Source organism: Amphiprion ocellaris, chromosome 23 (assembly GCF_022539595.1).
Source record: "Amphiprion ocellaris isolate individual 3 ecotype Okinawa chromosome 23, ASM2253959v1, whole genome shotgun sequence".
Lineage (NCBI taxonomy): Eukaryota > Metazoa > Chordata > Actinopteri > Pomacentridae > Amphiprion > Amphiprion ocellaris.
The window spans coordinates 21,873,413-21,896,896 of NC_072788.1; the positions used below are offsets into that span (position 1 = coordinate 21,873,413).

General features: G+C 38.9%; 1 protein-coding gene and 2 non-coding genes across 3 annotated transcripts; all 3 read right to left on the reverse strand.

The window, feature by feature from the left end:
• Nucleotides 1-14,409: 14,409 nt before the first annotated feature.
• Nucleotides 14,410-21,981, reverse strand: rps4x (ribosomal protein S4 X-linked). Its single transcript, XM_023261385.3, has 7 exons — nucleotides 21,932-21,981; nucleotides 21,271-21,348; nucleotides 19,775-19,955; nucleotides 17,767-17,864; nucleotides 16,197-16,368; nucleotides 15,948-16,105; nucleotides 14,410-14,566 (listed from the first exon to the last, which is right to left on the reverse strand). The coding sequence occupies exons 1-7, from the start codon at nucleotides 21,932-21,934 to the stop codon at nucleotides 14,465-14,467; spliced, it is 792 nt and encodes a 263-aa protein (XP_023117153.1). The 5' UTR covers nucleotides 21,935-21,981; the 3' UTR covers nucleotides 14,410-14,464.
• LOC111562884 (small nucleolar RNA SNORD61) lies at nucleotides 15,665-15,737 on the reverse strand. The gene has a single exon (XR_002745637.1). It is a non-coding gene; the product is annotated as a small nucleolar RNA SNORD61 (small nucleolar RNA).
• LOC111562890 (small nucleolar RNA SNORD61) lies at nucleotides 19,558-19,633 on the reverse strand. The gene has a single exon (XR_002745639.1). It is a non-coding gene; the product is annotated as a small nucleolar RNA SNORD61 (small nucleolar RNA).
• Nucleotides 21,982-23,484: the final 1,503 nt, after the last annotated feature.

Genomic DNA, 23,484 nt, shown 5'->3' on the forward strand with positions numbered 1-23,484 from the left:
CTCTCTTCTATTTTTTTTTAGGTGGAGAGGAGAGACTCAGCTGCTCTGATGATTGCTGTCAAAGCAGCAGAGTGTAATGCGCAAAGCTTCCAGTGGAGGCTTCAAAATCAAAGCTCCGATTAATGGTTCTCCACAAACCATCAGGTTGTTGGGATTATTCACTTACCTTTAAACTTCCCAGCCGTATAAAAGTATAGTTAAACTTCATGGAAGTGTAATAATAAATCAGATAAAGCCTGTAATAGGAAACTTCTTTTATGAGAGAATCTTTGTAAGTCATGATTTTACGCACAAACTTCTGGAAACATGAGTAAACCTGTCACTAAATGTGTTTGTATACCTAGTAATCTATTTTTTTCAGCTGTTTTTCCACTTTTATCATCTTACTCATGCTTTGATTTTGAAGACATGAAGCCCAATCTTAGATCTGACTTTATCCGGCTTGACGCGGTGACACAGGGCGCAACAGTCTGCTGGTTAAACCTGAAGAGGAGGAAGAGAAGAAGAAGAAAGGTGAGGAGGAGGAGAGCTGGACAGCAGGATGGATCATCTCCTTTACGCACCGCTGCGCGTAACTGCGCGCACCCACGTGTGGATGTGCGGGTGGATGAAAGGTGAAGTCAGTGAGTGGGCGCTGCTGTCCGCAAACTTTTGGGTACTTTTTGAAGTAGTTTTTAATGCACCAAAACCAGGTGGATTAAGAGGTGGTTTGTTGTGGAGGAACTCGAGTGGAGGCCCCGAGCAGATCCTGACCTCTGAGACTATGTTGGACCGATGCAGCCAGAAAGTCCCTGCAGCTGTGATTCAGCATCTGGTGGAAAGGCTTCGTTTGTGTCAGTGTAATGCAGTCCAGTTCAACAGCTCCACAAAAATGCATCCTTCAAAATCACCATAAAGTTGAAACAAAACAGATCAAACATTATAACCTTCACTGAAGTAGATTCTGCTGCATTAATTTGAGCTTTTTGTACCTCATTACCCAAAAGTAAAATGCCCAGTCACATACTACTGTTTATTGTTTCACTAATTTCTGCATGATTGTTTGTAATTTTGGTCTTTTATACTGCGTCATATACTGGTTTTAATGCATCCTAATGAGAAGAAAAAAGCTCAACAACATGTCCGTAGAGGCTGTGAGCCGTAAAAATTAGGTCGGCTTTAAACAACTGGGTCTGGAAATGAGGAGAAAGAAGAAAAACCGAGAAAATTCCCAAAGCAGAAAATAAGTGAACCAACCAAGTCGACATGGAAGGCCTGTAGTCTCTGACCAGATCTTTCTTTCTCTCTGTAAACTGAATACGAGGCACAGACGTCCACTCCAGGAACACATTTCCAGATGGGGAGAGCAGAACACATTACACACTTGTGAGGTCATTTTATCGGAGCCTGGAGGTCGTTACGGCAACAATTTAGATCATTAATTCATTATTTAAGTCTTCGAGCTGCTCACATGTGAGGACTTGCTGCTGTCTGTTTGATCATTTTGGAAATTGATAGTTTTTTGTTTGGCATTCTGTTGACCTTCAAAATAAGAGTCAGACAGAAATCACAGCAGCAGCAAAGCTTTTGATTTAGAGTGGTGGATGGAAATTCTCACGGAGTTTTCATTATTTTCTGACATTTACAAGCATCAGAATTGCCAGAGCAGCCCTGTTATGGAGCTGAATGTGTAAGATTTAAAGACACAAACAGAAAATGCATGAAAATACCTGTTATTTCATAATGCCACGACACCCTAACAATTTTATTAATTTGTCTGCACTAAAAAACTGCGTAGGCATGTTTATTTTCTTGAAACTTGCAGTCTTACACATTTAGCTAGTGCTTTACTTTAACCATAGATGGTTAAAACTGCAAAAGACTTCAACATGAAGGCATTTCTAAACATCATTATACCTGCATTTCAACCTTTTAACCTCATGGAGGCTGCATGTACACTCAACCTAAATCAAGCAGTGCATTCTCCCAACATCAACAAATATTGATTGAGTTGGAGGTTTATTTTATGTTATTGTTCCAGAGTTTGGATGGGAATATCGCAAATTCTGGTTAAGGCCTCTCTCACTCAGGTCAAATCAGGACAGATTTACCCTCAGACTAAAACAGATGATGTGTGTGTTTGTAGTTTTTATATATATATATATATATATATATATATATATATATATATATATATATACACACACACACAGTGTTTGCATTTTTCTTAATCCAAATTAAGGATGGTGCATGCTGTGCAGATTGCAGAGCTGATTTGATTTAACAGCAGTTTTATGTCCCTGAAAACAGAAACCAAAGCACAGTTTAGTGCAGCCACAAAAGGGGAAAAGTTATGCTTCTTGAATTACTTTGCTAAACCATGACGCTGAAAACAGCTGAAATAAGTTTATTTGTAAATATTAAGTGAGTAAAGCTGCACACGATTGAGATCAGTTCTTCAAGCTAGTCTATTCTTAGTTTCTGCACATTTCTACGCTCTCACCTTCATCTCTCTGCCTCTCCTCGTCCTTCTCACTCTGAAAAACAACAACCAGCAGCTGAAGAAGATCCAGCAGCAAACATAGCGGAGAGTCGAACAGATTCCTCCCTCAGGTGCTGCCACACCTGTGTGAAGGAGCAGCTAATTAGAGTTTTAACGAGCAGATGTCATCATGGAGCTTCAGTACTTCATTACTTACAACGAAGCAATGATTATTTGTATTACACGTCAAATTATGTCTTATATATCTAAACATTTTGGATATTTTTATCACTGCAAATCAGAAAATAATGTCAACAGCCAGAAATAAATAACATTTTCACTCCATTCTTAGAAATAAAATGTTCTAGGACTCAGATTGTGAATGATGTATGAACAACCCATTTTGTAAAAACATTCAGAAGATAGATAAGAATAAAACTGGAACATTTAGTGCATTTAAGTGTTAAAGAAGTGGAGATTTGTGGCACTGAGTAGAATATAAAAAGGCCTTTAAAGATGTGTCATGTAAAATTCCATACATTTTTACTAGAAGCTACCATTCTAATTAACAGGTATAAAAATGAAACTTGCCCAGTTGAACATTTGCATTAAGATGGTTATTTTTTACAATATGTTTTCATAAATGTGTGAATATGCAAGTTAAATGTGCAGAATTTTGCATAAATCTCCAATAAACAGAGTGTAATAAAATCGGCTGCAGATCTTAATGTGTTTTTTGGAGGTTTTATTTCCACTAGTCTGAAAATAAAGGCATGTAATGGGGGGAAAATATCTCAACAGTGAACAGTGAAAAAATTATGTTTTTGCCTGCACTGAGTAAAAAAAATTTAAAAAATCTAAAAGATAGTTATGTTGACTGAAAAGGCCCATCTGGAGCACTGCCCAGCACGCCAGCCCTGTTTATTTCACCTATTAGCCTCACCTTGAGTTATGTCAGTGCTATTACATGACATTAGAGTTCAGGACAGCCACAGAGGAGTCAGGGCAGCTACTCATCACGTACATTACATAACACAGTCACAAGATCCTCATTTAACGGGGAGGTGTGTCCTTTCCTGCTTTTTTTCATCGCCTCTGAACGCATCCCAGATCCGAGCCAAGCCTCTCCGGTTAACCAACATTATTCATTCTTCTTCCTCCTCACAAAGCGGCACAAGTGTGCGGAGGAGAAAAAGAAGACGACAGAAGCAGTGGTCAGAGCCTGTCTTTAAGAAATCATCTCAGACACATGACGTGGCCCCCTAGACTCCCAGCAGCAGGGTGGAGGCCACTTTCAGCTCCATCCTGCCTCTCTGGAGCTTCATGCTTGTTTGTCTTCATCCAGCTGCTGGCTCATGTCCTCTGCTGTCAATTTTACTGTTGTAAAATGTCTTCCGTTCACCGCTTTTTGTGAGAAAACATGCAGGAATTGGGAGTTTAGGCCCAAAATGAGATGTTCAGACTCAGATACTTGCTGATGCTGATGTTTTGTGTGTCCATGCACGGCATATGTTTTTCAAAATGAACAGATCTACATTTTGTGGGACGTGGCTGGCTGCGATATTCTCCTGTTTGTTTGGCCGTCGATGTGATAATTGTCTGTGGTTGCAGAGAAAAACCTGCCATCTCACCATAGACCTGAAATCAAACTAGCTGCCTCAGTGTGTGTTGGGATTTAGTTTATTTACTTTAGCTTAGCTTAGCATAAAGAGCTGCTAACCGAGGCTAACAGTCCAAAGAGAAAACAATCCTCGGGGAACCCGACGAGGTTAACTTTTTTGGTCATTTCTTCACAATTTTGGATATTTTTTATTAAAGTTGGACAAGTTTCACATCATCCTGGATGAATTTCTATTTCTCTGGACAAAACTTGAGTCATTTTCAAAAATTTTTGACTCATTCTGGACACATTTTTATTAATTCTGAGCAGGTTGTGAGTCATTTTTGACACGTGTTCAGTGATTGTGGACAAGTTTATGTCATTTTGTACAATTTCTGGGTCACTTTCAACAATTTTTGACTAATTTTGGTCAAACTCTCCAGAGTCAGTTATTGTCTCTCCCAGTCTGAAATCAAACCAGCTGTGTGTTTGTATTTATTTTTATATTTTTTATTTTTATTGCATGGTGTTATTCGTTTGTTTATATCACAGATACCACAGGTTCATTAACACTCTTTGCTGTCCATTGACAGATTAGCAATTGTAACATGACAAATTGTGTTTTGCTTTGTTCGTTTTTAGAATTTCCCCCATGCTAACCCTAGCGTAGCATTAGCGCCAACTCTAGTATGTGTGGGCATGTTAAAAGAAGCCGCACATCCATTGTATAAAAGCTGCTACTGGACGCTATCAGTTTAGCATAATATTAGCAGCCGTCTTCTACTCATTATTGGGTATTTTCACTCCAGCATCCTCAAAGATCGCATCATGTTTGCAAACCTTCTCCTCTGAGATGTTTTTTCTTTTGTAGCATTAAAACTGAAACATACAAACATGCATGTAGCTAAGCTAACAGTTTAATCTTGCATGTTTCTGTGTCATACTTACAGGGCTAACTCGCTCCAGAATGTACTTTGCATTGGCATTAAGCTCAACACAACATGTAGATGCAAAAAATGCAATTTTTCCATCTGTTTTGTTTCTTTCCTGCTCTCTGTGCTCACATATTTTAATACAATTCATAATGAAGCTGTTTTCTTTCGTACGTTTTTCTGTTTTAGTTGTCAAACAACCGAACAAGTATGAAGCAGTGACTGAAACATGTTCTAATCTGCTATTCCGCACCAATAAACTGAATTTATAGCCTCAGCGTTGTGTGAAAATTCACGGAACAGTAGTTAAAAACAACTGTACTATGAACTGAGAGATATTTCGGGTCTTGTACTTCACATTTGCTCCGCACTGTCAATCAGAGAGAGTCTTCTTCCTGAAGAGAGAAGGGACAGCAGCAAGTCAGCTTCATTTAAAAGCACAGACAGTAAAGCAGATCTAAATTAGGGGTTTGTAGAGAATTAACCATCTTTGCAGTATTTAGAGCTGAAAAATTGTGTCTGTGATTTTCAATAATTTGCTAAAAATGCTGCACAGAATTGAACCTTGCAGAATTAACAACTTACTTTTGCAAACATGAATGCATCCTGATCTGTCACCTCTAGGGTTTGGTTAACTTTAGGTAAAAAAAAAAAAAAAAAAAATATATATATATATATATATATATATATATATATATATATATATATATATATATATATATATATATATATATATATATATATATACAGAACTGAATGCGGATGGGTTGAATAACAGCTGATGCATTGTCCTAAAACTGGCAATTACTTGTCAATACAAGATTACTGACTGGCTGTGCTTCCGTTGTGAGAAACATCATGTTCCTGTATTTCTGTTGCACGGCTCAGATCCGGTACTGACCAGGAATCGAACCACCTGCTGAGAACAATACCTGCTCAATGCTCTGTCGCTTTGTCTTCAGAATCGAACACAGTTAGGTGATTTGGCCTTTGACCTTTTACTGTTGGTTGTTTGTAGAGCTGACACTAGATCCGTTCTTTGGTGGTGTTGGATTCTTCTTCTAATTTCACACCTGAAGCCGAAAACCTGTTCAGTAATTCATGAAAAAGAAGCAAAGATTACAGAATAGCCACACTCTAGATGTTTTTCTACCTTTTCTCCTATCCTGTTAACATCTTGCACCCTCTCAGATGTATTTTACAACCTTTTCATAGCCATAGCACTGCAGCTCTGGCAAATATCTATTAGAATGATCTATTCTGTGAGCTTCAATATCTGGATCCAGGCCCATTTGTTGAAGAAGGTTGTAGAATGCAGTAAAAAACTCAAAAAATTGCTAAAAGAGCGGAATAACTGACCTACTTTAGAATCTACTGCACTTATCTAATTTGATTGATTTACTGTTTAATATCTGGGCAGTATCCGGGTTCTAGTCTTTCATACTATGGTCTTTTTATTTCACTTTTACAGTGAATCTGCAGCTGCACGGATCTCTTCCTGCAGCTCGACTTCGGTTTCTATCTCAGGGGCGTTTAAGTGCAACTTCTCTGCTTTCTCCGGAGCCCAGTGAAAACTCCCCGGTCCTCCACCCAGAGGCTCGTGAACGAACCCTTCCTCCCTCTCGCCCTCCTCCTTCTCTCCGTCCCCCCAAACAAAGCACATCTGGAGCTCAGAGCGCCCCCCGGGCCCCCTTCAGCAACCCCTCCCAGACGTGAACTTGGCCTACCTAAATGTTTTTGTTCAGGCAGTCTGTCTTGCGCTGAGGGGGGATGGAGGGAGAAGGAATTTCAACATCAACTGCCTTTTATTGACACAATTGAAAACATCAACATGGGAAACTTATGGGAGCGTGTGTGTGTGTGTGTGTGTGTGTGTGTGTGTGTGTGTGTGTGTGTGTGTGTGTGTGTGTGTGTGTGTGTGTGTGTGTGTGTGCGTGCAATAGCGATAAAGAGTGTGGATATAAACTATAACAGACTGGAGGAAGTCAGAAGGGAGCGGCTGCATTACATCATCCATACGGTTACCATGGCTTCACACCAATCCTATCCAGCCAATTAGTTGTCATGACAACCAACGAGTCAACTCAGTCAATCAACCAACCAGCTAGTCACCTGACTGACCGACTCAACCAGATGGGGCTAACTAGTCCTGGAAGCCCCGCCCTCGCGACTGTCATCGCGCCATTCGTCCAATCAGCCGACAGTCAGTTCGGCAGTCAATCACATGGAGGCAATTGATTAGAAACAGCTGTCCTCACCCACTGGCTCTTCCTCCTCCCTCCTCCTCCTCAGATGACTGAGTTCATTGTTTCAGCAGCTCAGCCCACTTTCTGTTCTCGCACAAGGAGCACGATCCAAATTTACCTCCATTACTTGGTCCTCTCCACCTCCTACTCCACCTTCTTCTTCTTCTGTCTTTTCAGTCTTTACATAAATCCATCATGATGCTCCAATCCAGTGTGACTCGTGTAGGTGTGGAGAGGTTTATTTCAGTGGTCCTCAAGCTCAGGGTCAAGATCTTCAAGATAAAGGATGACAGTATCATAAAGAAAACTCTTGTCCAATTTCAACTTTTTCTCGCAAAATACTGGATATATTACAGTGTGTTTGTCGTCTTTTTGGTTGAATGAACTAACACTTATATGTGCTTTTGAAGACCGATCCATCTCTTTATTGAAAGGGGTGAAAAGCCAACACCTATTGTCAGTCACATTGCTAGAAATCCTCTTCAACACAACTCCATCAAGAACAAATTTAACAAAAATGGGCAAAAACGCTGCTTTATTTGGACAGGTCAAGACCACACTTACATAAAACAACATGTCTTTGTCCTCTTTTGGCTGCACCAGCTTTTATAAATCCATCGCTCAAATTATCTGGTTCTTTAATAAAAAAAAAGTTGAAAACACATTTTCAGAACTCACAACTCACAAAATGCATTTAAACGAGAAGCATCCAATCACTGAGCTTAGAAGAAGAAAATGCACAGAGTATTGAAAACTCAACCTACAGGTGGAGTTCAGCAGCTGCAGAACCACATTTTCATTTAAAAAAATACACAAATGAAGCCACATTTAAGGTGTTAAATGCTTTACTGATCCATATCATGCCTCAGTGTGGCGTCTTCTTCGTGGTAATAGAACCTGATACCCATCGATACTGTAGTAAAATATTAAGTTGGATCAATTAAAACTGGTGAGTGCAAGATAAACCAACAGGGAATATTGTTAAAATCAGATGCCTCCCACTTCTTGTGTCTGTAATAAACACCTACAACTTTGCTAGTTTCAGAGCAAAGACACATTCATGTAAATATAAAGTACATCCTGCGGGAATTGTTGACTTTTTCCAACATATTTGCATTAAAACACTGGAGCAACACTAAAGTTTGACAGTGAACATGACACAAAGACCAGGCCTTTTTGAATAATGTCCACAGTAACAGTCAACATGTTTGGTGCAGAACAAAAGCAACTTTTTCAAGAGAAGAACTTCATTGTTGGCGGAAATAACATGGTTCAGGGTTGCTTTGCTTTCTCAGGGGCGGAGCAGCTTGCATTTATTAGCCATGTTTTCATATAGTTGTCAAACAAATTTGAAGGAAATGTTTGAAAAAAAGGCTGTTTGGTGTCGTCACAAGGCGACATTAAGCATGAAAAGCAATAAACAGACTAGAAGAAGCTATAAAATTTGTAAGAAAAATGGACCAAAGTCTTCAGGCAATTATGCAAAACTCCTGCAAGAAGTATTTCTGCTAACTGGGGCAATTCTAGCTTCTGAATGCTACATTTATTGATGTTTTTCTTAAATATGTGGCTGAAGTACTCCACCTTGATCTGCAGACTCTGTTTCAAAGTGGATCAGATATTGCCTGCACAAATAAACAGCATTTAAATGGAATTTCTCACAGAAAAACACAACGGGGAGTGTTTTGTAGTTGTTTGTGGTTCACAAATGTGCATCTACTGACTCTCAAAGTGCCGTCAAACTCCTTGTTTCTTCCAGCTGGGCCTGACAGAAGCTTCTCGCGGCTGGTTAGCTCTGATTTCCATCTCCAGCCCCTCGGCCTCCCCTGTCTGCTGACCCTCAACATCACACACTTCGGAGACTCCACTTGGTGCTTCTTGGCCTCTCCATTGCATCTTTTAAATATGCTGGGAGAGAGACGTCTTCTGGTTGAGTTTCCATTTAAAAATTTAAGAAACGTCTCAGTAAAGTAAATCGGTTGCTAGGAAACGTGGTTAGCAGAATGCTCTGAAAACATACGAACCACGTGAACAGGAGGTCACAGCACAATACATGGACCACAATGCCGGCTTTCTAACACTCCTCTCACGAGAAAAAGTGACATTTTCATCATAAATTCAAAAATATCGAGGAAACTGAAGACAGAGATCATGAACGTGGAACCAATAAATACGTAAAACTCACCTTTATGCCTCACTTTAAACACTAATTAAACTTGTAAAGTCGATTAAACATACTATATTTGCAAGTTCTGCGAGTGTTTAGCTCTAGAACCAGTTGATAAGAATGCACACGTTAAGTATTTAGAATAATTGAATCCCTGCTGTGTTTCCATACAGCTTTCCTGCTCTGGGTTTAATCTTCTGTTTGTCAGATAATTCAACATGTTAGTTTTCTGTTCTTTGAGTGGATGTTTTTCTTTTTTTTTCCCTCTGCAGCTCACATTTCTGCTGCTTTTCTTACCATCCACTTCAAAGCTGCTGTGTGTGAATCAAATGTGATTGTCGCTCGGCTCGCGAGGGAGACGCAGAACAGGACCAGAGCAAAGCATGCGCCTGGCGAGGCTCATATTTCAAATGTTCAAAGACTGTGTTTGTGCACGAGTGTGTGTGTGTGAGAGAGCATATTTGTTTGCAAGAACTGGTCCCAGGCCTATGAAAATGGGGACAACGCTGCCACTTTTGATTTGCGACTAAACCGCAAACCCTGAAAGTCTTCAGAATCTGCTGTTTCATGTCGTAGCTTCACCTCAAAATACAAATTTGTTTACGAGTCAAAGCGAGTTCATCGCCACAACTGAGGATCTGTTTTCACTTTGCTCTGACCTCAGATAAACTTAAACAGTTAAATCATTAGACGATCGTATTTCTGGCTGTTATTATAGCACCGCATGAGTCAAATGATTGGGTCAGATGTAAGGAATTTGCAACACCTACAGGTCGTAAACAAATAAACTACATTATTTGGAGGAAAAACAACAGCAAGTGCACCCAAAATATCAATAAGGATACAATATCATGAATTAAAAAAAAATAAAATGAAGGTGTAACTTGTAAATACTCTGCTCCTAAACTGTTACAAGAATTTTCCTGACTTTCTAAAGATTTTGGTCAATTATGTTTGTGGATTTTAGCAATTAATGGAGAGTCAAACTGAAAAAAAAAGATCTATGTTATAATAAACCTGAATCCCTCGATTCTGTCACAAGTTAACCTGCTAGCTATTTATATTAGCACATCAAAAATAACACTTAATCTGTTAGCACAGTGTTTGCTAACTGAATACAAGAGAGTATGCTAACATGAGCATATTAATTTACATGCTAAATTTAAATGCTACCATGATAGCATAGGGTTTAAATGCTGAGATTGTACAAGCTAAAAGTTGGTATTTGGACTTCGCTAACCTAAGTTCATTCAAATGATAGCATGCTAACAGGTTGAATTCCTCATACTAAATGTTAGCATGATAGAATGCTAATATCAGTATGCTAACAAAAGCATGCTAGCATTGTAAATTTTAAATGTAACTCAATCTTTCGTTGGTAACACAAGCATTCAGCAGAGCTAAGCACAGATAAAGCGATCCTTTCATATTAACATAGCTAGCTAAGCATGTTGGCAGGCTAACTGGACATATGAACTTGCTGTGAATGTCCCATACCAAATGTTGCCATTAGAAAATGTCAACTTAGTTTAATGCTACATATGAAATGCAAATGCAATCTTTGTAAAATCCAATAGATATTAATTTGCTATGCATGTCAACAATGTTAGCATTAGCATTCAGCTGAAGTCTAGGTGGTGCTCAGGTTAGCTCACAGCACAAACCAGGTTGACACGCTGAGTCTGAAAAGTCCTACAATAGCTCCTACAAATGGGGCCATGATTTACAAAATTACCATTATGCTGTATTTAGAAGGCCTGAAATTAGTGATTGAGACCATAAACTCATGAGGAAAATGTTTCCTGATAGAACTAATCAGGTGAGAAGTAGAGTCTGTGCACTTCTTTTTGCAACCAGAGGAGTCGCCCCCTGCTGGCTGTTTGACAGAATGCAGGTCTCTACATGTGCTTCAATTTTCAGATCACACCCAAGTTTTGAGTAAAATCATCCAAATTAGCCTCATGGTACCTCTAGTGGCAATAAAATCTTGCACAAAAAAAAAAAAACAGACTGTCTAAATGAGGCTTCTGCAGTAATATTTTGCAGATATGTAAAAATCTGTGCAATGTCAGTATTTCTATTCATACTGTGTTTTCTATATTTAGTACTTACGTATATGCTGTTTTTTTATTTATTTTTGTAGCACATTTCCTGAATGTTTGCACTATCTCTGCTGCTGTAATGATGGAAATTTCCCCACTGTGGGAATAATAAAGGCTTTTCTTATGTAATGGACATCTTAGAATAAATGTTGAACTTGTTCCCTTTTCTACAATCCAACAGACTCACTGTCCTCACCTCTCCCTGCCAACAATGATGGATTACTGTACTGTTCGGCGTGTCAGGGAGCAGACGGTCATGGGAGTGAGCTGTGGCCCTCTGAACACACCGACACACACACACACACACACACACACACACACACGCACACACACACACATGTTCCTGCTGCGCGTGTTTGTGTGTCATGAGCTGGAGAGGCGGGGTTGGAAATGAAAGTCATGGAGGGAGAAGGGCAGCGTTGATCTCTTGCTCTTTTTGCTGCACAAACACAGGTGAGCGTGAGGGCCAGAACAAGTTACGTCACACACACACACACACACACACACACACACACACACACACTGAGGTGGTGTTTGCCAGGCCAGGTTTCTGCAGAGCACGAGCAGGCTGCATCCCAGCAGTCACCATATGGACGAGTACTGAAGTCAGAACACAGAGAGAACGGGATGGAGGAAGAGGAATATTTGGAGTAAAAGATGGAGGGATGAAGCAAAGGATGGAGGTGGGATATCAGAGTAAGGAAGGAAGGGAGGAAGGAAGGAAGGAGAGGTTTGACTGGTGTGAAAGATGGATATTTGCAGGGGTGATTACGCAGGAAGCTATTTTAGTGAAGGACAGAAGCTGGAAGGATGAAGGCAATGTGGGAACTGAGGGAAGATGGGAAAGAGGATTGAGAGAAGAGGACAAAATGTTTAGCAGGGAGATGGGAATGAGTGTAGGAAAGGAAGCAAGGGAGGAGGAAGGAGGTGAGGAGGATGGAAATAGGGGGATGAGATTGGAAAAAGGAGAGCAGGAAAAGAGGAAAGGATTAGGAGCACAAACAGATGGATGCATCTGAAACTGTGAGCTTGAATGGATTAGAAAGAGAAGAATAAAACATACAGACCCACTGTAGTTAAGGTCCAGACTTGGTTAGTCATTTAAACTTTTATCAATAAAAATCAGATTTAAAAATGCCCATTCAGTCAAACTGTATTTATTATTATTATTATTATTATTATTATTATTATTATTATTATTATTATTATTATTATTATTATTATTATTATTATAATGTTAAAAAATGAAGACACACACAAACCTGCTGTAATGGATTTGGCTTCATGAGGTGTTAGCATTTTGGGTTTTGGACAATAACCATGTCAATTGTGACCAAACATATTTAGCAGGACACGTTTGAAAAGTCGACGAAGCCGAATGAGCTATTAACAGCTTCTTTTTAATATTTACCATCAACCATCCTAACAATTCTCACTGAATTACTTCAATACCAAAGATATCTTAAAAACCGAGGAATTCTCAAGCAAGTTCGGCGGCGTCCCTATTTCCGCCCCAGTACACGCAGCGAGTTTACACTTCGCGCAATGCAGATGTAGCCTCGTTTTTTCCTATTTATTTACATTTTTGAAAAAAAAATAGTATGCCGAATTAGCTATCAGCACTTAAAATTTTGCAGTGTATCGTTGCATGCACTGACACCCATCCTGAGACTACTTTACAACGAAAGAAATCCTAAAAACCGGAGAATTCTAAAGCAAGTTCTGCAGCGCTCCTATTCCCGCCCTAGTACACAGCGAGTTTCCAGTACGCGATGCAGATTGGGCCTCGTTTTTCTCATTTATCAACATTTTGAAAAATTAAGTATGCCGAATTATCTATTAACACTAATTCTTTACTTTGTACCATTGCCTGGACTGACAGACATCGCTAAGCTACTTCAAAACGACAGAAATCCTAAAAACTAGAGAATTCTCAGGCGAGTTCTGAGGCACGTTTCATTGTGTGTTGCAGATTGAGTCTCGGATTTTTTTAAGGCTTTATTAGTTTCCATTTCGGAGAATTAAATACGCCGAATTCACTACTAATAGCTAGTAGTTATAATTACAAAATCGTATTACACATTCACACTCCAAATCCTGAGTATAAGATAGTCTTCTTAAAATCCCGAAACATGGTTAATAGACTACTGCGGCAGGAATAGCAACGCTTCTGAACCTGCCTGAGAATTCTGTTTTTTACGGTTTCTTCAGTATTTTATTGTCAGCTGTCGGTACATTTAATGGCACAAAACAAAAATGAACTATTTTATAACTTTGGGTACTTTATTTGCGAGAAAGCTTTTAAACAAATGTTTTCCATCGCTTGTGAGAACAAATGTAAACTAACCAAATGTAATCTTGCCCTACCAACAGGAAGTTCCAGTGTTGACTGAAAGTTTAGTTTTTTGTTAATATCTTGGAAAATTAGGCACACAGCGTGATTTCTTCTGTGTACCACTGAATATACTGATAAATATCAATAATTACTAACGAAATTTTAATAACCCAAAGGTTCAAAAACAAGATTTAATTCCTGCTTGTCTAACATGATTTTATTCCTTCAAATATTCTAATCATGACACGTGAAGCCCCGTTTACTAGATAAGCTCTACAATTTGGTTCTGAACTGGAGAAACAAAACCAGTTACGCTTTTAAATTTTTACTTTTTATCTATAGACATTTGAAATTAAACTCCCACATTCCACCACAACTGCAATGCATTTATACACATTTGCACACTTTAGTCAAAAGCAATAATGTTGGACTAAAACCACGTTAATTTTCTTTGAGGTACCGGCAACACTTATATATTTTATATATTAATTTAAAGCATACCGACATGTTTTCCCGGATTCCTAAATATCCCACATCGTCTAATAAACCACACAAACAGTCTGGGGTTGTTTTGTAAATAACAGTTTATTTGAAAACCAGGCGGTCTGTCTTGTGGCCAGTTTAGCTGCTGCCCTGCTTGGCGGCCAGCCTCTTGTCTCTCTCCTCGGCGATGGTCAGACGGATTCCCTTTCCTCTGGGCAGGGACACCCACGGCTTGTTGCCCTGGAAACAAACACGATTAATTAGTCGATGTTGGTTTAAAAAGCGTTCTGGGTCAAACACCAGCAGGTAGAGTCTCCAAAATCTAGATCTGTGGTACTTCTTTCTAAAATTAAAGATATTTTCTTTCAATTTATGGACAAAATGATAACCAGCTGATTATGAAGAAATATAAAACAGCTGTGACAAGACTTGATTGTGCTTAGGTTTGTCTGTCCGTCACTAAGGTGCAGTAATGCTTGGAGTCCATGCAGCTGAATAAATGCCACAAAACAAAGAGACGACTGAGCTGCTGACAGATTCGCGACCACATAAATGTCAGAAGTGTTTTATATCTCGACAGACCAGGTCCTTCTAAACATTAAATGACTGATTTGATGGGATGAAGCAGAGTTCATAAAGTTTTAACACTGAATATCAATGTCTCCTGGCTGTGAGACCAAAAAAAAAGTAGCATTATACTAAAAGCTGTCTGCGTTAGTTGGTTTTTGGCTAATTATTCTCTCTTATGGACACCTACTGTTGACTGATCTTATGTTTTATTAGTGCATCGCGCTGCATTTTACTAGTTTTAACATGAACACAAAAAACAAACCTTAACTTTCAATTTGTCAAACAAAAGCTTGATTTAACTGTGTGTTGAATCTACATGTTATATTACTATTGTGAGCATTTATACCTGTGCTTTGGTATGTTTTTGTGGAGTTAAAGCTACTTTTACTGAACATATTGCACCACAGAAAAGAGAGAAGTTGTCGGAACCAAGCGAGGCTAAACACGGGTTGATAGAGAGGTCACACTGATGGAAACTTGTCCGTTTTATTGGCATTATGAGCAAACAGAAGCATCATTTTTGTACTCGGTAGATTCAACACAAGTATTAACCAAGCTTTACACTTGTACCCAATACTGCAGGTTTACCTTATGTGTAATTTTGTCAGCTTTACTTTGTGAACACATTTTACTGGGACCCACCAAGGAACTTAGCTTTAAGCTAAAACAAACATTTTGGTTCAATGTTGTACATTAAGCTTTACAGATGACAAGTTTTGAACTGTGGGAAGAAATTTTAGTTCTGAAGGTTGGAACTGTTCTGTAACGGAGCTCAGAACTTCTTAGAGGAATTGGTTGTGTGTTTTCAGTACTGATCAAAACCAAGAAATTTCATCATTGCTCCAAAGTCACCAGAGCTCAGATAACTGATCTGAATCTGATTGTCTCAACTCAAATGAGAAGATTTGGCTTGGAGTGCATTTGTTTATATGATGGAAATTTAATTTAAACCATTCGTAAAATGCATTCCATGCATCTTCTTCTTGAATGCACAGACAGATCTCCAAATCCTCATCTAAGACACTAACAGAATATGTTTTTGCATCCTCACCTTGCCAATAATGAAGATGTTGGACAGCCTGGTAGCAAAGCTGTTGCCTGTGCTGTCCTTGACGTGCACGACGTCAAAGGATCCAGGGTGACGCTCCCTGTTGGTGATCACACCGATACGCCCCAAGTTAGCACCGCCAGTCACCATGCACAGGTTACCTGGTGGGAGGAGAGGAGACAGGTGAGAACTTTCCATCATAATGAAACGGAACACATGAGGGAACCTCCAGCTGCGACAGGTTCAACCTACCGGTGTCAAACTTGATGAAGTCTGTGATCTTGCCGGTGTCCAGGTCAATGCGGACTGTGTCATTGACCTTGATGAGGGGGTCGGGGTAGCGGATGGTGCGGGCGTCGTGGGTCACCAGGTGGGGGATTCCCTTGGTGCCGATGATGATCTTCTTCACCTTGCACAGCTTGTACTGCAGAGGAAGAGGAGCTGGGTTAGGAAAGGAGCACGGACCAATGGTTGACTTAGTGGAGAGGTCACTTGTGTCCAAGTTGTAACTTCTGGTAGCAGCTGTTAGCTTAGTGTGGAAGTTAATTGAGTCTTGGTGAAGACTTAGCAGCTGTTTAACTTGGGTAAGGAGTTACTTGTCCTGTGTGATAATGTACACTACAGTTTAAAAGACTGGGGTCACTTAGAAATGTTCTTATTTTTGGAAGAAATGCAATTTTTTCCATGAAGATAACATTAAATGAATCAGAAATCCAGTCTAGACATTGTTAATGTGGTAAATGATTATTCTAGCTGGAAACAGCTGATTTTTAATGGAATATCTCCATAGAGGTACAGAGGAACATTTCCAGCAACCATCACTCCTGTGTTCTAATGCTACATTGTGTTAGCTAATGGTGTTGAAAGACTCATTGATGATTAGAAAACCCTTGTGATATTATGTTAGCACATGAATAAAAGTGTAGGTTTTCATGGAAAACATGAGACTGCCTGGGTGACCCCCAACTTTTGAAAAGTAGTATATGTTTTGTTAAAGTTTCTTTTGTTGGTTATCAATGTTGCTATTGAGTCTAAGTTTGGCTATAGAGTTGTTTGTTTGGTTTTAACTCTGTAAACTCTGCCGTCGTTTGGTTTTATTTGGTTGTTTAATTTTGCAACACCCACAAGCCCTGTTTCCTTTGTATTATCACTTTTCTTCTGTGTTCATTTCACCACTAAGCAATAAACTGCTTTCTGTTTTTTGGTGCACCCAGTTGACCCCAGAGAGCTGAGTCATAACAAGAGATCTAATGAAGCCGCTCTAAATAACATACACTGTTAAGAATCAATCACACGGCACAGAAACTCAAAGAAAGAAAGCACTGCCACTCTCCCATCTGCGTCCGAGTTAATTCATCTCAGAAGAGGATTTCGACCAGATTTGACCAAAGGTTTTGCAGATTAAACTGGTTTCAAACACCAGCAGCTGACCAAATCCTAAGAAAAGCAGCCACACATACAGATTACACCCAACAAGTCCGCCATCCTGCTAGGATTTCTGGAGATTTGGTGTGTTCTTGCCAAATGGGTTCCAAGCATGTGGTCACACCTGCTATCACTAACAGTGTTACTGGTTTAAATCCAGCTGATGACATCTGACAGACATCTACTTTTTATTTTCCACCTTCTATAATAAGAGAGAATTAACTGCATCCCCCAGGGTAGACAGATGCAGTGAAATGCACGTTGATCTCTGATAACTCAAGTAATTATTAGCATATGCATCGCTTGTGCTCGAGAGTCTTCTAGCAAAACACGCATCTGCTTTTTTAATGGACAAACACTCTATTGAGATTTATGAAATCAAATGTCCAGCTCTTACCTTGGCCTCCTCAGCGGTGATGCGGTGGACGGTGAAACGTCCCTTGACATCGTAGATCAGGCGGAAGTGCTCACCAGTCTTCTCGATGCTGATCACATCTGCGTAAACAAACAGCAAATAGCATCAGTATTGAAAAGGTGATTAAATTTAATGTTTAAGTGGTAGTCACATTGGAATCCCTTCTGCCTTTAATCACAGGCAAGTTTCCAACCAACTGACAGCAGAAACTATCATGACAAGAAAGCTACGTTTCCGGAACTTTACTCGCAAAAGTTAAGATAATATCTGAACCAACACCAACATAATATTTACCAAACTATATCAATTAAAGTCAACAAAACTGCAAACTGTGGATAAAGGTTAGACTCAAGTTCTGTCATTCAAGCCTTTACCGCCTCATTTCTGCAAATACTGCACCAATATCAGTCAAGTTAAGTCTCATTTATAAAGGCTACAGCAAACTTATTAGTTTCCATATCTCGGTAATAACATACTTCTTTGAAGTGAAAGTGAATTTATAGATCAAAGTAAGGCAACAGGAGCAGTTTGTGGAGAAGCCAAAGACTTCCTAAGAAAAGGGACAGTTCAGTTCAGGCATGGCCTTTTTCACAATCAGGTTAGTAGTTCAAAAAGTTGCAGGACATCCTTTGATTAGATGTAAAGCCAAATGTGGATGAATTCAGAATTTGCAATGTCCTTTTCATTGTGGTTTCCCTTCTACAAATGCCATGAACCGTCAAAAGACCAAACTTCTCATACTATAAAAAAGCATTCAGATAACAAAACCCCTGTGCTGTTTAAATAAGAGGAAACATTGCTGATACATAAAATGCAATCAAAACTGTCATTTAAGTTTAAGGAAAACACCAGGCTAAAAGAAATGCTTCATACAAATTTCAAAAAGCTTTTCAAAAGTCCTTGTCGATTACATTGAAATAGAAACTCTGTAAATACCTGCCCTGCGCTACGCAGCCCAGAGTGTTTGGTTCTTATAAACAGAGCATCCCACAGCGAAGGCTTCCCTCGGATTTGGAAATTAAAAAACACCACAGCTCCCTATGAGGCTGCTGGCTGGCGATGAGGTGCAGAGAAAACTGACAGGGTGACAGAGCTGGAGGAGGCGTGTTATTGCAGCCCTACTGTCCGCTCTGGTTTGGTTGCCATCACTAACAACTTTCAGAACATGACACATCTGCAAAAGACTGAGATAAAACTATGATGTGATGTTACTCACACAAGATGCTCTGTAAATTCAATTAGAAAATATCTGGACAGGAGTGGGAAATCCAACCCTTACACTGTCCCTACTTTGGGAACAGCATCAGACAGACATTTGTTTTGGCAACTAATCTTTCCCAGTTTCTAATCACCGCAGTGTGGCATTTAATGTTGCCCCATTAGTCTCACATCCTCCTCTAAATAGTTACTTCTCATGAAAAAAAAACATTTAAATCAAACTAATTTAGTCCCCTTACTATCTCACTTGGACACTTCTACCCAAAGACCAACTGGTTCCAATCCTACTGGTCCTATGTGACATTGTTTCATCCACAAACGACATTTCAAACCTAAAGTGACCTTTCAGACAACACGTTCATATCTGATAAACATGTGACACACACCTGAAGCAACAGCTCATGTCCCCGCTAGACTTTCAGAAACAACACTTTTCCAAGTTGTCTAAGGAGCCTTGGCCTTAATAAAATCAATTTTATTCCACAAAAATGAAACATTCATTTACAAGTCCTCACTTTAAGTGCAGATAAGAGAAATATTTAAGTGCTGAAGTTGGAGCTCAGAACTTCTTAGAGGAATTGGTTGAGTAGTTTCAGCTCATTGCTGATCAAACCCACATAGTCATCACTGCTCCTATGTACCAGTCCTAAACATCCAATTTACAGTTTAGAGATCGACTTCATCTCATTAGAACACTCGCATGTGAGTGTATAAGATGCAAAACTATCCAAAAACCCTTAACGTAGAGTTTGTAAATGGTTCTTAAACTCACCCATGAAACCAGCAGGGTAGGTGACATCAGTGCGGACCTTGCCGTCGATCTTGATGAACCTCTGCATGCAGATCTTCTTCACCTCATCCCCAGTCAGGGCGTACTTGAGGCGGTTCCTCAGGAAGATGATGAGGGGCAGGCACTCCCTCAGCTTGTGGGGACCGGTGGATGGACGAGGAGCCTGAGAGGAACAAGCCAAACAAGTGTTAAACCAAGTGGAACAGAGGATGAGAAATGACATCTTATATAACTTCATTTAGCAGCAAGTCTTGTTTTATATTTAGTTGATTAGAGCTTTTACGTATTTTCAACCAAATGGGTAATTTTAATGAGAAGGGACGGTTGTGTTTGCTCTAATAAATGCTTATTAGAGCTAAAGAGGAAACGTGACCACAGTATGCCCCTCTAAGCACATTAAGATTTCCAACTACAGCTCTTTGAAAAGCTACAGTCATAAACAGTAAATTTCAGGATTACTGTAATCTTGAATGACATTAAGTCAACCAGTGATGAACCGGAAACATAAAAGCTCACTTTTAACTGGAAATCGGCAGTTTTCTACTTAGAATTTAAACAATTCACTTACAAAATTTAAGGTATGTTGTCCAGTGTATATGACCCAGAGTTATATCTGTCATGTTAATAGTTTTATAAGCTCATGTAATCTCACTTGTGCAACAATCATTGTTTAGTGGTAATGCTTTGTCACATTTTGGGTTGTTTACACTACGAATATCAAACTGAAGCTTGATTTAATAATAATATTTAAGATATTCTTCACAAATCGTTCAAGCCTATCCTGAATGACACTTAATTAACTGTGGTCAAAGTTCCTACTTCTGTTCCATTTAGCAGTCACATGGATCACTGCGAACAGAAGCTGAAATCTGAATTAAACAGCTGCAATTGTGTAAATGCATCAAAACAAACTGGCTTGTTTTAACCACAGTGTAATGAGCCCCAATTACATTAATGCATATACAACCCAAATTTGTTTCTCTTGTCTAGCATCTTTACATTCGAGTCACAGAGCAAAGCAATGAGTTCTAAATCAGTTTATGGAGATCACAGATTGTCAGACACACAACACAATTTTTACCAAGACAAGTTAAGCAGTATAAGACTATAGTGTGCAGCACGATAAGATTTACTCAATTTCTAATGTCTAATAGTTACATATTGTGGTGAGGTGTATTTGATATTCCAGCTGGGCAACAGATTAAACATTTTCTCTGGTGGTTGTTGAACTGATGATGCTACAAACTGGAATTGTTACACACATACCGGGAGATAACTGTTCAGATAAGGTTACACTATCCAGCATCACATATGCTTCAATGGGACACTGCCGCCTTTTGCTGTACACCCATTTATCCTAATATCAGTCTGTCACAACCCATTTATTATACTTCTACACAACATTCAAGCTCTAACGCTAAATCAAAAATGACACTGATTATCAATAGATATAAATAGGTGATGGAAACGTGACTTACAAACACTCCAGTGAGCTTGTCCAGCATCCAGTGCTTTGGCGCTGCGACGCGCTTCAGGTGCTTCTTCGGTCCTCTTGCCTGGAAAAATGAAATGAGAGTCGGTCAGCAAATGGTGAAAACAACCGACGGCTGTGTCTAACACATAAACTATAACCACAATTCCATATATGAGGAGTAGGTTCTTTTGTAGAGCCCAGTCAGGCGGTGTTGTGTGACCGGTTAGCATGATGCTACTAACGAATGCTGGTTAGCACAGCCGGCTGCGGCCTAGCCAGACTAACATTGGCATAGCTGTAATAGTCACATTTAACGCGTCTTGTTTAATTTTAACGATAACTATCAATTCAAACTCTGAAAAAATAAATCACCCAGGGTCATGTACATCTCCACAATCACACAGCGGGTATAGCTTGATTTGGCGAGCTAACAGTGTTAGCCGCAGAGAAGCTAGCAAGCCGTGGCTGGTCAGAGCCAAGAGGTCCGGTCATTTTAAAACATCTTTTCAGAGAATGAATCGTTGCTTTTGGTAACAATATACACATTTGCTGCTTTATAAGAGGTGTATTTTTAACTTCCGAATGATGTTTATTTAATAAAACAACAGCAAAAAGTGATGTTTAGAGATTATTTCAGAGAGGAATAGTGAGAAGAAACAGCTCACCATGTTGGAGTCTGCGGGGAAAAGGACCTCCTAGCTTCCGGTATTAAATGATAAGGCCTCCTACGGTGGCCTGGGAGGGACAAAACAACTGAAAAGCGCAAACGACATTCGTTCAAGCTCCTTGCGTGTGGATATATTCACCAGTTTATCGTTTATTCCGCAGTATAAACATAGCTTTTTGCGCTTAAATATTTATTTTCATCTTAACTAAATTTAAATATATTTTCTTAGCTTTTCTGTTTTCATTATTTTTTCAAAAATGCTTTCAACCTTTCAGTCTTTTATCAGGTGTTAAAAAAGTGGGTAGTCAGCATCATCACTGACTTAAGAGTAAAGCAGGCAGCACCCTGCAGGACACCCAGGGTCCCCTAAAAGCTCTAAGTTTATTACATGCAATTTTGTCTCCATATTAGATTAATAACAGATTTATTAGAAATTTGACGATGGGTTATTTCATGGAAAATAAATAGATAGACACATGAAATTTACATGACTAGAAATCACATTCAAGCTCTGTTAAAAAACTGTATAATTGACTGACAAACAGATTTTTTCTATTACAAACTCCATATTTTACTTAAATGGTATGGTAAAAAAAATTGCAGGAAATTATTGCACAAACAAACAAACAAAACAGCTGATTCTGAGGGGGTCATTTAAGAACTTTTTCTTTCAGGTTTGTGTTTGATTTAATATAATATCATACTCAATAAGTCCACTCCTCCAGAGTGTGGCTCTGTCCACTGTGCCTAAACTGTTATTTTCTGTTATTATCATGTTTGGTGTAAAGTTGTGTTTCATCATATTGCTTTTTTTTTTTTTTTTTTTTATCAAAGCAGAAATTATGCATAAAACTAAAATGCATAAAATTAATATTTTTCTGTGCTGGAAGATCAGAAGCAGCAATTAGTTCCCATTATCAAAGCATCTAACAGCTGTTTAAGGTTATAAAATATCAGAAAACACTGAAAAATCCCGATGTGAAATCATTTAAATGTCTTATTTTGATTGAAAAAACATCAAAATCAAAAAGATGTTAATCTTACAATATTAGGAAATAGGAATTAGATAGTGCTTGTATATTCAAAGAAAGTACCAGAAATGTGCATAAAGTATTTTTTTGTTTTTTGAAGGGAAACTACATACTGTACAATGGAATTCAACAACAAAAACTCAATACTAGTCTTCTCACATCTTTTGAATCATTGCTTCCACCCACAAGGGGCATAACTGGCAACAATAATTTGAATAAAATAAAATAACAGATACAATAATAGAGACAATGTTTCACATTTTCAAATGTTGGGGTCACTTTAGGAAAAGTCATCAAATGTCAAGTTGAAAAAAGGTAATTAATTTTTTTTTTTTTTTTTAAATGTTATTAAACATAGTGGCCGGGTCATTTTGGACCCTAAGACAACATGGGGGTTTAAAAAAAAACCACCCTCCTTGCTTCCCGAGTCGAGTGTTTTACCATTTTCTTTTTATTTTTTAAAGAAGTGGGTCAGAAATTAAGAACAGAGATGGGTCTCTAACTCGCTGCAGGCTCCAAC